The sequence below is a fragment of the Acomys russatus genome, chromosome 26, assembly GCF_903995435.1.
Source record: "Acomys russatus chromosome 26, mAcoRus1.1, whole genome shotgun sequence".
NCBI lineage: Eukaryota > Metazoa > Chordata > Mammalia > Rodentia > Muridae > Acomys > Acomys russatus.
This window is the reverse complement of record NC_067162.1, coordinates 47,933,823-47,947,548: the sequence shown is the minus strand read 5'-3', so window position 1 is coordinate 47,947,548 and position 13,726 is coordinate 47,933,823. Positions and strand designations below refer to the sequence as shown.

Here is a 13,726-nt window from a genome sequence, read left to right as displayed (position 1 = left end):
TGTCCCCCCACACGCAGATTCTTGGAGAAGGATATGACCAGCTGGAGAACAGCATTGGTTCCTCCTAATGTTCTGCCCGCGGCTTATTTATAGTAAACCTTAAAAAAGAGCCATCATGACTGCTAGGCTGCTCGCTGTCAGTGAACTCGAAGGTGAGCGCTGAGAGGGAGGGGGTCAGACTTCTCCTACAGGAGACAGTGCCACAGCACAGTAGAGTAAGTAATTAGCACGCACCCACGACATGCTTCATGCTTGGTAATTTGACTTTTGCTTTCATTAATCTATGGGGGAACCTTGAATTAAATAACTGTAGTAATAAATCCTTTCAGCCAGGTGTGGTGGCGCACACCTTCGATCCCAGCAGAGGCATGTCGGTCACTGAGCTCAAGGCCAGCCTGGTCTACTGAGCAAGATCCAAGGCAGCCAGGGGTACAAAGAGACACCCTGTCTCAAAATCAAAAACAAAACAAAACAAACAAAACACAGCAGCCCTGCTCCTCAAAAAGGGCAAGAACAGGAAGATTTGTTCGGGAAGCATAGATAGGATTTTTGCTCGGATTTTCCAATATGGGATTGAAGAGATGAGCAGTTTAAGGAGCACCGGTTTGAGACCCCCTAGGCTCCCAAAAGACCCACCCTGACCTGGGCTTTTCATGAATAATTTAAGGTACGATAATCAGAAAAGAGCCTTTTCTTCACGCTGCCAGCTTAAGAACGTCTTAGACAGCATCAAACAGTGCCATTGGTTCAGAAGCCCAGACAAAGGGCATCAGTTCCACGCGAAGCCCCAGAGCAAACACTGATACCCACAAGCCAAGTGAGGTCTTGCTACCTCAGCCCACTGCCTCAATAAGCTGGAGGCTTGGATATCTATCGGTGCAACCAAATTGGTCTTTATTTTAGAAGTAAATACTGAAATATTTGAAAATGCAATGAATTGCTATTATGTGTACAGAGGCCTGCTTCAGAACAGCACAGTGTAAGGAAGGCGGCTGTTATACACGGAGAACAGTACCTGTGACCGGCTTGCCTGGGCTGGGCTTATGCGTGATCACACGATGCCATTCTCCCTACTGTGTGCTTGAGAAGGTCCTTAACGGAAATGCAAAGATAAAACAACACTGGCCTCAAAAGCCGTGCCACCTGCTGGTGACCAGCTTGGAAATCTTTCACAAGAATCTTTCTCCACCAGGCTGTGGTGTCGCGCTCCTGTAATCCCAGCACTCGGGAGGCAGAGGCAGGTGGATCGCTGTGAGGTCGAGGTCAGCCTGGTCTACAGTGTGAATCTAGGACAGCCAAAGCTACATAGGGAAACCCCATCTTGAAAAACAAAAAAACAAAACAAAACAAAACAAAAAAGAATCTTCCTCCATCTTTTATTCATCTTTCAAGCGGGAATCACTGGGAAACAAAGATGTCAATGACAGGAGAGAAGGAACCCCAAGGCACGGTGACAATCCAGCGCCCTATTTGGTGACAATCCAGCGCCCTCGTTTGTCTTGCTCATGAATCTGAAGCTTGGCTACGACTTAGTGGACCAACCCACCCAGCCCTGTCATCACCCTCTTCCGAGGAAAACTCAAAAGTAACCCCCTGGAAGCACCTGAGCCTAGGCCAGCGATCGGCTGGGATCTCAGATTGTCAGCAAGAACACACAGGTGGAGCCTGGGTAGCCTGTTTTTCTCACCACATGGTGACATGCTTTTTACAGGAGAGTCACATGGCATCACATCTACCACAGGCCACTGGCCAGTGCAGTCACAGGCTCTGGCAACACTGAGGCAAAGGTGTCTTGACAGGAGTGGCTCGGGAAGAAACACCGCCAGTGGTTTGGGCTTTTATGCTTGCTGGGGCAGGGTGTCAAGCAGCCATGGCCGACCTCAAAGGTGCTGCGTCACTGAGTATGATCTTGAACTCCGGATCCTCCTGCCTCCACCTGTGAGGCGCTGGGGTTACACGTGTGGCACACGTGACTGGCTCCATGACATTTTTAACAGCCATAGTCCTTTTGAACACAGTGTGCTGCCCCAGTTGCCTAGTGGTGGCCTATGCCCGACCCACGTCTCCACTTCTCCCAAACTAACTCTGTACCCCAGTTTTTGTCCCAGAGGAAAAGAATGACCAAGGAGTGACCCCTGACTCAGGCCTGGTGGTGCTTTAGAAGGCTTTAACCAGAAGGTGGGTTTATTTCCTTGTCCTGTAAACTAAAGAAAAGAACTATTAAGCCAGGCGTGGTGGCACACACCTTTAATCCCAGCACTCAGGAGGCAGAGGCAGGCAGACCTCTGTGAGTTCGAGGCCAGCCTGGTCTACAAAGCGAGTCCAGGACAGCCAAGGCTACACAGAGAAACCCTGTCTCAAAAGAACCTAAAATAATAAAAATAAATAAAAAGTTAAAAATAAAACAAAGCAAAAACAAAACTATTAGCTTTCTGAAATTGACCTTCGAACTTAAAAGCCATAGGCTACCTGACGTCCACTAGAGCTAAGCAGGAAGCAGAAGCTGAGAGTCAGACCCTACTTGACCAAACAAAGCTGTCAGGCTGCTGTCCTTCTGGCCATCCGTTGTGCCCAAGGCAGAGCCCAGTTTATCCACTAGTCCATACTCCCCAAAGCCTTCTTAGCTATGAGTAACACAGCCTCTCCTGATAGTTGGTTTTCTCTTTTCTTTTTCTTTCTTTCTTGTTTTGGTAAAAAGTGTAAAAGGGGTTTAGGTTGGGCCTTGAATGTGCAACCTGGAAAAACTTACTTACTGTTTCTGTGCTCAGCATCTTCTTTGGATCTCTGGAAGAAGTAAAGAGATACCGTGTGTCTTAGTTAGGGTTACTGTAGCTGTGATGAAAAAACACACTCAAAGCAACGTGGGGAGGAAAGGATGTATTCAGTTTACCCTTCCACATTGTCATCTTCAAAGAAAGTCAGGACAGGAACCTGGGCAGGACCCTGGAGGCAGGAGCTAGTACAGAGGCCATGAGGAACTCCTTTTGCTCCTCTGGACTTGCTCTGCCTTTCAGCGATCTGTCTCTCTGTCTGTGGAGAGCTAAGATTAAGGTGTATGGCACCACTGCCTGCAGGACCACCAGGCCAGGGACAGTACCACCCACAGCGGCCTGGCCCTCCCTCGTCAATAATAAATTAAGAAAATACCCCACAGCTGAACATTATGGAGACATTTTCTCAACTGAGGTTCCTTCTTCTCAAATGACTTCATTTGTGTCAAGTGGACATAAAATATCCAGCACGCTGCAATGTAAGCGGGTCTGGTGCAGAGCTGTCGTTTAGAGATGGGACTCCAATTGTGGGCTCTCAATACATCCGAGGCCTCCTTTCCTTTGCCAGGTCACACTCCGCCACCTCCCCACACTACCACTCCCCCACCTCGTATTCTCAATATGGATTCAATAGTATTAATCAGATCCAGGCTTATCAACTGAGGGTTCTGACACTGCTTTAGGCCTTCTTGTGCCACCTCCTCTCCTACTCTGCCAGGCGCCCCACAAATGCCTGGGGGTGGATGGATGGATGGATCTCAGTCCACGCAGCTCAGTCCGCAGGACTGAGGGGTCCGCAAAGGGCTGTGTCCCTGCAGGATGACAGGGGCGCGGGGGTGGGGGTTGTTGTTGGCCAGGTCGGCAGGGGGCGCGCGAGGAACAGGGCGGGGCTGCACCTGTGCTGCTGACTGCTGGAGATGGGGAGGGGACGGGCGCCCGAAGCAGCTGCGCGCCCCGCCCCGCGGGCTCCTCCCCGCCGCCGCGGCCCCTTGACTGCTGCCCCGATGCGCTGCACCCGAAGCCGGGACCTAGTAGTCGCCAGAGCAGTTGGGGAACCCGGGCCGGCTGCCGCCGCCGCTGCCTACACCCCTCGCGGACCCCATTGGCTGCATGGAGTCTCCGGAGGGCACTGGTCGGGGAGGTAAGTCCAGCCCAGGTCCCCCGAACCCCAGCAGCAAAACTGCAGCCCCTCCTGCCCACTGGCCGGCTGCTCCCCCGGCCCTGGAGACCGGCGGATGCCTCCAGAGCCCGCCTGCCCGACTAAGAGCTGGGGGCGGAGGAGGGGGCCGGGCCAGCGCCTTGGAAACGTGCGGGTACCGAGCTTGGGAAAACAGACTGCGTCTCTTTCACCGCTCTTCGAGCTCCAGATTCAGGAAGCCTGGCTGACTATCCTCCAAGGTGGTGATGGGGGTTTCGCCCTGAGCCCCTTACCAGCCGAGGCTGGGAGTGGGGGTGGGGCGTGCAGGGACCGGAGTTCGGGGTCTTGAGAGGCTATTCATGGGGACGACGCTACCCGCTTGTTCACGCGCAGGCTTTGTTCGCCGCAGCGGCGATACCCGGAGGAATGAGAAGAGGCGGAAGGGGGTCTGGGGCTCCTGGCTAAACTGGGGTTTTGGTGAGGTCATGGCGCATGCACCCGAGCTCCTGGTGCTGCAGGGCAGCGGCGTCCATGCTGTCCAGCTGCCATATATTTGGAAGGGACGGTGTAAATTGTGTGCTCCCGTCTCATCCTCTCGCAGCAGCTGGACATCCTTGAGGTTAAGATCCTACCGCAGGTCTGCCTTCCTTGGAGTCTGCCAACAGGCAAGTAGCTGATAATAGGGGAGGAACTCTTAAATAAATCACCCACCCCGCCCCCCTTCTCAGCTTTCCAGGGATCCATCGCTGTGGCAACTTCGTTTGCCAATCTGTGCCCAATACCTCTAGGATTTCCTGAAGGTCCCATCCCAAGGAGCCACCAAGTGTCTGAGGATTTGGCCAGCTTGCCATTCCGCTTGCAGCCCAGCTACAGAATAGCATTTTCTGAAACCTAAAAGGCTGCCCCCTGGGAGTTGTCCCCAAGCTGTCTCCTGTGTCTCCAGGCGGGAGCAATGTCCTGTTTGAGAATCCTATTCTCCTAGGCACCAGGCGCCCCCCAGCCAGTGGGATTGGTTATGCTTTGTTGTTTTGTCTTTATGGGAGATCAATGTTCTTGCTGTTGACAGTCTCAGGACCCAGGGTCTTCCAGCCAGCGCTGTGGGCACCAGAGGGTGGGTAGATGGTTTGGAGAGTAAGGACTTGCTTGCAGAGTTCAAGGCTATTTTGGAGCTGTTTGATGTTGGAAACCTGCCTGTGCCCCCCTGAGGCTCTGTTAGCATGGCTGTCAGTACAGGCAGCCCCTTGTATGGGGCAGGTTTTTCTTTTTCTGGAGAAAGGAGAACCTGCCCAAAAGTTTAAATAGAGATTGAGTGAGTTGTTTCTATTTCTTTGTTTTTGCTGTTGTCGTTTGTTTTGGGGTGTTTTGTTTTGTTTTTCAAGACAGGGTTTCTCTGTGTAGCCTTGGCTGTCCTAGACTCACTCTGTAGACCAGGCTGGCCTTGAATTCACAGCGATCCACCTGCCTCCCAGAGTGCTGGGATTAAAAGCCTGCGGCACCATGCCCGGCTGAGTGAGTTGTTTCTAATACATAACTTACTGTTTGGGCGCCTCAGACACAGATTCAGTGAACAAACCAGCTACCTATTCTATGTAGGTCCTGTGCCTGCCAGGGTGACTGTGACTCCTATCTGAGTTACACTTTGGAGAGTATGAGACACACACAAAAGCAGAGCCCAGCATGGTCTTCTGTATTCCACCTCCCAGGCCCAGCCAGGCTAGCTCATACAGATTTGTCAGCTTCCCTTCAGTACTTTTTGTTTTGTTTTGCTTTTTGAGACAGGGTCTCTCTCTGTGTTAGCCTGGGCTGTCCTGGACTCACTTTGTAGACCAGGCTGGCCTCAAACTCACAGAGATCCACCTGTCTCTGCCTCCCAAATGCTGGGATTAAAGGGGTGTGCCACCATGTCCTTTTTTTATTTTTATTTTTTTTTAGTATTTTGTATCAAATCTATACTGGTTAGTCATCAACAGCCACTGAAGAAACTACCTTCCCAAAGGTAAAAAATTTTAAACTATTACTAAGCCAAGTTCTGACTATGTAGCCTTGGCTACCCTGGATCTTGCTGTGTATACCAGGCTCGCCTCAAACCCAGAGATCTGCCTGCTTCTACCTCCTTAGTGCTGGGATTAAAGGTGGCATGCACCATCATCCAAGCTTAATATATAATTTTTGTACCTAAGTAATTGGGGGTGTACGTGGTAAGGTCTCATTAGGTAGCCCTGGCCAGCCTGGAGTTCACAGATACCCACCGGCCTCTGTCTCTTGAGTACTGGGATCAAAGGCATGCCTCACCATGCCCACAGCAAATAATTTCTTTAAAATGTGCAAAGCATAGCTGGGTGTGGTAGCACACGCCTGCAATCCCAGCACTTTAAGAGACAGAGGCAAGCAGATCTCTGTGAGTTCTAGATTAGCCTGGTCCAAGACAGCCAAGGGTATACAGAGAAAACCCTGTCTAAAAAACCAAACCAAACCAAAGTGCAGCTCATGGAGAGAAGGCACGGGCATCAAAGTGTAAAAGCTGCCCTCTTTGGGAGGCCCCCGGCTACCTTTGGGTAATAGGTCTCTGTCCCATCCCCATCTCTAAGGGTTTCCCAGAGTCTGCAGAGAAACAGGAGGCTGTGGCCTTGCACCCAGAAGACTGAGTAGTAGGGTCTTTAGCCTCCTTAAATCATTGCACTGATGGCACAGACCCAGGTGGAGGTGCTGCGGACATGGCTCAAGTGGCCCCCTACCTCTGGGACCCTCTTTCCCTCATGTCACTAATTCATTTGTTCACCTGTCCACCGGTGTAAGGAATGGCCAGGCCTTGGTAGCACAGCAAGGAACATGAGATTTAGGCCCAGTTTCCAAGTCACAAATGTGCTAGAAATAGGGCAACAGCAAAGTGTTAAGTGACAAGTTAGCTCTTAGGAAACCTGGTAGATAGGAACTGCAGCACCCCAGCTCCAATATCTAGCCACAGGTTAATGCAGCAGCAGCCCGCTTATAGAGGCTGTGGAAGACCAGAGCCAAGGGTCGCTGCGGAGTCCTCCTAAGGGCATCAGATACCCACTTCCCTCTACCCTGTCTATGGCGACTCCAAGAGATCTGAGCCCATTCAGCTGTTGGCTCAGCCAGCCTGCCAGTATTTGCCCTGTCCTAGCTTGCCCACCACACTGCCTTTGCTTCCTCACTGGAAAGGACAGTAGATCTTGCTGGTGGACAATTTGTTCCTCCTTCCCACAGTAGCTTTCCAGGAGGGCACAAACTGACTTGGATGATTCTTAGCACAGTCATTTATTAATTGTGGAGCCTTCGGGTCATCCATTCACAGACACAGAGATGGGGGGTCATTTATTCATAGACACACATAGATGGGGATCATTCATACACAAAAGATGGGGGTCATGAGAGAGAGAAAGACAGAGACAGAGAGAAGAGATAGGGATAAGCCGGGCGTGGTGGCGCACATGGGAGGCAGAGGCAGGTGGATCTCTGTGAGTTCGAGGCCAGCCTGGACTACAAAGTGAGTCCAGGACAGCCAGGGCTACACAGAGAAACCCTGTCTCAGAAAAAGAGGGAAGGAGGGGACAGGTGGGGTCAGAGGCTTTCTCTGTCTCGGCAAGTTCTGGCTTCTGGCTTCAGTTCTCGTCATCACCCTGCGTTCCCCAACTGCTGGGATGCTAAGTGTGACCCTTACACTGGCCTCGAGGTGGCTCTGTTTACTGGTCTGTAGGCAGTCTCACTGAGCCCTGCCTCCATCTCCCCAGAGCTGGGACTGTGAACAAGCACCACAAGAATGTCCCTGATGGTGACAGCTCTGGGTTCTTCATTCTCCTCTCCCACCGAGTTGGGTTAGGACAAAGCACCAGGATTTACAGAATAAACACAAGACCAAGGCCGCAGTGAGATGGAAAAGAATGAAAGCAAGATACATGAAGATACGTTAAAAACTTTACAGCAACACTTGCCCAGTGTGCACGATGCTCTGGGTTGATCCCCAGTACCCCACACAAAGGGGTACTGCCTCTCACTGACTCTAAACTCGCATGGGCAAAACCTGAAAAGATGGAATAAGGCCACTAGTTTCTTGTCCTGGGGTCTGAAGACTGTATGACCCCAGGATCTCTTAGTGAGGGGTGCATGACAGGGGGCAATACTTACTATTTAGCTAAGGTTCTACCTAGATAGCCTCCCCACCTCAACCCAAGACCCTGGGACATAGAGGGAAGTGTGAACCATCATTCCCTCCCCCCACCTGGCCTGTGTTCTCACTGAGCTCTCACCCTCATACAGATGGACACTACTCAGATGGGGACCCTTCAGAAGGTTCTACCCATCCCCCTCCTCCTGGCCCCATCTGAGATGCACATTCCCTCCTCAGTCCTCTGCATCTGACAGGGAAAGACTGAAGTGTGCAGGGATGCGCCAGCCCCACATCTGCTACCAACACATCCCGTCAGGAAAGGCAGGCTAGCCAGACATGCAGCTGTTGGCACCGGGAGCCTGGGCCGTGGCCTCCTCAGTTCCTAGCTTGCTTGCAGCAGCAGCTGCTCTTCATCACCCGCGGCTGCCAAAAATAATCCATGGGGCACTTGTGCATCCCAGCATAGACCCGCAGGTCACAGAGGGCTTTCGTTCACTCTGGTGCACACAGTGATTTCAGGTGGGGAGGGGCAGTCAGACACACTATGTAGGACCTAGAAACCAGAGCGGGAAGCCTCAGGGTCTGGGAAAAGCTACCTGAGAACAGGGCAGGGAGGTTTGAAGGTGGGTGCTCTCCTCTGGGGAAATGTAACTCAGGCGACAGGCACAAGGGATCGCACCTGACTAGCTGTGGGGATTGACAAGGAGGCTGGGGTGGCAGTGATGGGATGGGAGCCCCTGCCAGGGCTCTGTATGAAGTGCCTGGGAGTCCAGATGCTCACTAGGTGAGGCTCCAACCCTGGGAAGGAGACCACTAATCCTAGTGTGGGGCTGAGCTGAGGCTTCGCCTGGCAGACCCCAGGACTCTTGTCCAACAGCGAGCTGTTATATAAGGAAAATGCGCAGCTCACTTTTTGAAACGAACATTCACAAACTGTAGCAGGCAGTGACGGGTGGTGGTGGGGCAGCAAGGCGTCACTTCCAACTCAACTTGCTTTACATTTCAATTCAAATAACCATACGAGGTGTTTTTAGAAATCAGTCAGCCCCTAGCAGAAAGACAGGAACCCACAAGCCACAGGCCAGACCTATAAACCTGGGGAGGCAGAGGCAGGAGGTTCTCTGTGAGTTCGAGGCCAGCCTGGTCTACAAAGTGAGTCCAGGACAACCAGGGCTACACAGAGAAACCTTGTCTCGAAAAACAAAACAAAGCAAACCACAACAAAACCAAAAAACAAAAAACCCTAGGCAGGCCAAAACCTAGACAACGCAGAGCAGTGCTGGGACAAGGGAGCCATTCGCTGGCAAACTCGATGTGTAATTCCCACACTAAGAGCATCCTGGAGTTATAGTGCTAAGTAGTCTGTTTGTCTGTCCACTGGCAGGGAGAACAGGGCCTGCTAGGGAGCAGTGACATCTCTGCCTCCTTGTCTAAGGCCATGAAACGGACCTGTCTGGGAACTCTACTACAGCCAGACCCTCCGAGGACCCAACATATCAGCTCATGTTCCTCCTCACTCATGGCAGATCCCTGTCCTGAAGGGCTGTGGGGGCCACAAGTGTGGAGGTGACACTATGTCTCGGTTACAGAGATTAAGGAAGTCAAGGTACCACAGGCTGCCCTGAGTGTTCCAGCACACGAGACAGGGGACACTTGCCATACACCTGTGGCAGAAGATGAGGTTGGCATCCCCATTCCAGCACCAGGGTTCCTGCAGGTCACGGAGAGGAGGCGTAAGTATCCCTGACCATGCCCCCACTCATCAGGGAACAGAGCAGCCTGTGTGTGAAGCATACAAGCGCCATCCGGGTGCTGGGTCTCCCCAGGTCTGGTCTAGTGCTGGCTTTACAGAAAGTGCCCGCTCAGGGGATGGCTCAGTGGATAAAGTGCCTACTGTGCAAGCTTAAGAACCTGAGTTCAGCTGGGCGGTGGCTCACGCCTTTCATCCCAGCACTTGGGAGGCAGAGGCAGGCAAATCACTGTGAGTTCGAGGCCAGCCTGGTCTACAAAGTGAGTCCAGGACAGCCAGGGGTCTGTTAAACTAAAAAAAAAAAAAAAAAAAAAAAAAAAAAAAAAGAGCCTGAGTTCAGATCCCCAGCAGTGCTGTAAGAAAGCCAGGTATGGCTGTACATGTTTCTAATCCGCACACTGGAGAGGTAGGTAGACGGCCTGCACTGGTAGTCATGAGAATCCTTGGGACTTCCTGGCCAGCAAGTCTAGGCAAACTGGCAAGATGAGAGTCCTCATCTCAAAAAGTAAAGCAGAGAACAGCTGAGTCAAGACACCCATCAGCCTCTGGCCTAATGCCTACACATGTGTATGAAAGTATGTGTGTGCGAGTACACACACACACACACAGTGCCAGGTCACCCCTGGGCCTGTAAGAGGTGGCTGCGGACTGAGGGGTGCCTGTGCCCCTGCAACCCGCAGAGCCTCTGAGCAGCGTCTCCTCCTTGGAAGTCCACTTTGATCTCCTGGACCTCACTGAGCTGACCGACATGTCTGACCAGGAGCTGGCTGAGGTCTTTGCGGACTCTGACGACGAGAACCTGGCCACCGAGTCCCCAGCAGGTGAGGCTGCACACCAGTTTGGGGGAAAGGAGACATAAGGGGGAAAGCCTGGGGCCCTGTTCCCCTCAAATCCCCAGTTTGTTTAGCACTTGACCTCACATTCCATTTCTTAGTCACATTTCGTGTTGCTGTTTCCTGCATAGGAAGGAGGCTCCTTCCTTTTTACCTCTCCTTGATTTCTCCAAACGAACCACAGGAGACAACCCCATTGATCCTTGAAATTATAGTTTACTGAATGTGGATTTTAAGGCAAGCACAGGGGTGGAGTGAGGGGGGTGGAGCATTCACCAACCTGGGCCCCTCCTCACTTGAGTGGCTTCTCCTCTGCAAAGGAAGGGGTGTGTGTAAGACCAGCAGGGGATGTTCCCGTTCCTGTGGCCATAAATCCTTACTGGGGACAAGTCCTTCAGTCTCCAACTTTAATTTTTTGTTGTTGTTTTTTGCTTTTTGTTTTGTTTGTTTGTTTCTTCAAGGTAGGACTTCTCACCAGGTGGGGTGGAGCACACCTTTATTCCCAGCACTAATGAGGCAGAGGCAGGTGGATCTCTGAGTTCAAGGCTACACAGAGAAACCCTGTCTCAAAAAACAAACAAACAAAAAGATTTCTCTGTGTAGCTCTGGCTATCCTGGAACTTACTCTGTAGCCCAGGTTAGCTTCAAACTCAGAAATCCATCAGCTTCTGCCTCCTGGGTGCTGGAAATAAAGGCTTATACCAGTTTTTGTTTTGTTTTTTAAGGACAAGGTCTCAGCCAGGTGGTAGTGGTACACGCCTTTAGTCCCAACACTTGGGAGGTAGGGGCAGGCAGATCTCCATGTTCGAGGCCAGCCTGGTCTACAGAATGAGTTCCAAAATAGCCAATACTACACAGTGAAATCCTGTCCAAAAAAAAAGTCTCACTGTGTAGCCCCTGGTTGACTTCCAATGTGGCCTCAAACTCAGAGACCAACTGCCTCTGCCTCCTAGGTGCTGGCACTAAAGTCGCCGCACAGCTGGCCTGACGATGTTTAAGACAACATCAGTGTGCCCTTCAGCTGTCCATGCTGTGCTGTGGGACAGGAAAAGCAAAGGGGCCGAGCCTCACCCCCACCAGCCTCAGCGTCTCCTACCCCCAGCCTCACCCCCACCAGCCTCAGCTTCTCCTACCCCCAGCCTCACCCCCACCAGCCTCAGCGTCTCCTACCCCCAGCCTCACCCCCACCAGCCTCAGCATCTCCTACCCCCAGCCTCACCCCCACCAGCCTCAGCGTCTCCTACCCCCAAGCCAAAACATGCCCATGTGTGACCTAGGATAAGACCTAAACTGTATGTCAAAGGCCTCATGAAATTAAGTCAGCACCCTTTTCTTTTTGAGAAGTCTTAGCCTTGAATCCAGTGACTCCGAGAGACATCGGAAAAGTTCCTGCCCATCACATAAAATCTTCAATGCAGTGGCAGACACCAAGAGGCCTTATGTGACCCAAAAGCCACATTAATGAGACTAGCAGAGCCAGTGTGGGACCTCAGTGCCCCTACCTTCTGAATGCTAAACTCTGTGTTCTCATCAGGTCTGCACCCACTATCCAGGGCTGGCTGCCTACGCTCCCCCTCCTGGACAAAAACAAGGGCGGAGCAGAACCGTGAGAAACAGCCCCCCAGTGACCCAGAGCGGCAAGGGACAGTTGTGGACACGTTCCTTACTGTGGAGGGGCCCAAGGAAGATTAGCCCATCTCCCATCTGTTCCAGAGTTGCCGAAGGGCTGGGCCACACCACCGTGATGGCAAATCAGGACTGTACTGGCACAAGAGATGGCTTCTGCCAAGTCCCAAGACTCCAGCCATCACCCCTGACAACATGTCAAAGTCCGGATGCCAGGAACAGGCCTCTGGTGCCCCAACACAAGCACGGCCCAGTGGCCTTAGGTCCAGCTGGTTCCTGGACCCTGCATCAGGGATGGCACTGGATGGAGTCTGCCTTGGGATGGGTGGACAGTGATGACCTGGCTCCTCTAGGAGCCTGTCTCTAGGACAAGATGTTTCTCTTGAGATTCTGAGTAGGTTCAAGGTAAGGGATCCAAGCCCATAACAGCTACCCAGGACCCGGTAGGGTTTATCTCAAACCTCAGTGAGCTCTTATGCCCAAAGTAGGGCTGGTGGTAGGCCATGGGCTGGCTCTGCTGTCCAGCCAAGTGGCAGGGTGGGTGTTAACTTCCCTAGAGCTTCATCTTGACTTAAATCTTGAACGCTTCCTTCGCCCTAGCCAGGCACTGCTGTTTCCAGTCTCTTCCCAGGCCTGCTTCTCTTGGTCTGTGGGTGTGAGAGCTCAAAGGTTGAGAGACTGCCCCTGACTTCCTTAGTTCAGAGCATCCATCCATAGTGACAACTCCCAGACTGGTCGAAGGACAGAGCCTGTGTCTGTCACAGGGGCATACACTGTGCCTGTCCTCCACGTCCCATTGCCTAGCTCCACCACCCACACAGCCTGTCACATGTTCACTTGGGAGACTCTGACACTGTGATCTGTCTCAGGAGCAGCTCAGGTGAGGCAGGGCCAGCCTAGCCACCCACTGTGCTGTGAGGTGCTGGGCACTCAGTTTAGACACTCTCAACACTACTGTCGTGTGCTCAAAGACAGAACAGAAGGCTGCTCTGGCCATGAATCACAGACTGGGTTTCAAATAAAGGTTTCCTTGCTTTTTGTCCCCAGGCTGACCTGCCCTGCTGCCCACTGTCTTCTGAGGAAGACAAGGCTTTTGATTTTCCTTTGCAGTGACTGGGCTTCTGTCAGGGGTAGGAACAGCATCCAGGAGGCTCCTACTTTATAGCCAACCTGCCTCTGCACTGTTGACCCCTAAATGTGGGTTATTTCTGCCTGTCTCCTGCAATGATAACCAACTCTGGTTTCCAGAGGACACCACCCAGCAGCCACCTTTCAGCTATGCTCCAACCCACCAGCTCTTATCCGACCATCCACCTCCCTGCTGCAGCCTCCATGCAGCACAGTGACAGTGGGATTAAAGTAGCCCCATCTTTGGACCCATGGCCCTTCTGGCTGGTATCAAAGTGCCACTGGTGGTCTGCTGGGCTTATTTGAGTTGCACTGTAGGGACAAGTGCCCTGGATATCTAGTCCCTAAGTT

General features: G+C 52.2%; 1 protein-coding gene across 1 annotated transcript; it reads left to right on the top strand.

Moving 5' to 3' along the window:
- Positions 1-3,688: 3,688 nt before the first annotated feature.
- Positions 3,689-12,574, top strand: Dbndd1 (dysbindin domain containing 1). Its single transcript, XM_051169163.1, is given in 5 exon segments — positions 3,689-3,832; positions 3,834-3,912; positions 9,628-9,771; positions 10,469-10,609; positions 12,156-12,574. Coding segments are annotated over 5 exon segments (666 nt in total). The 3' UTR covers positions 12,314-12,574.
- Positions 12,575-13,726: the final 1,152 nt, after the last annotated feature.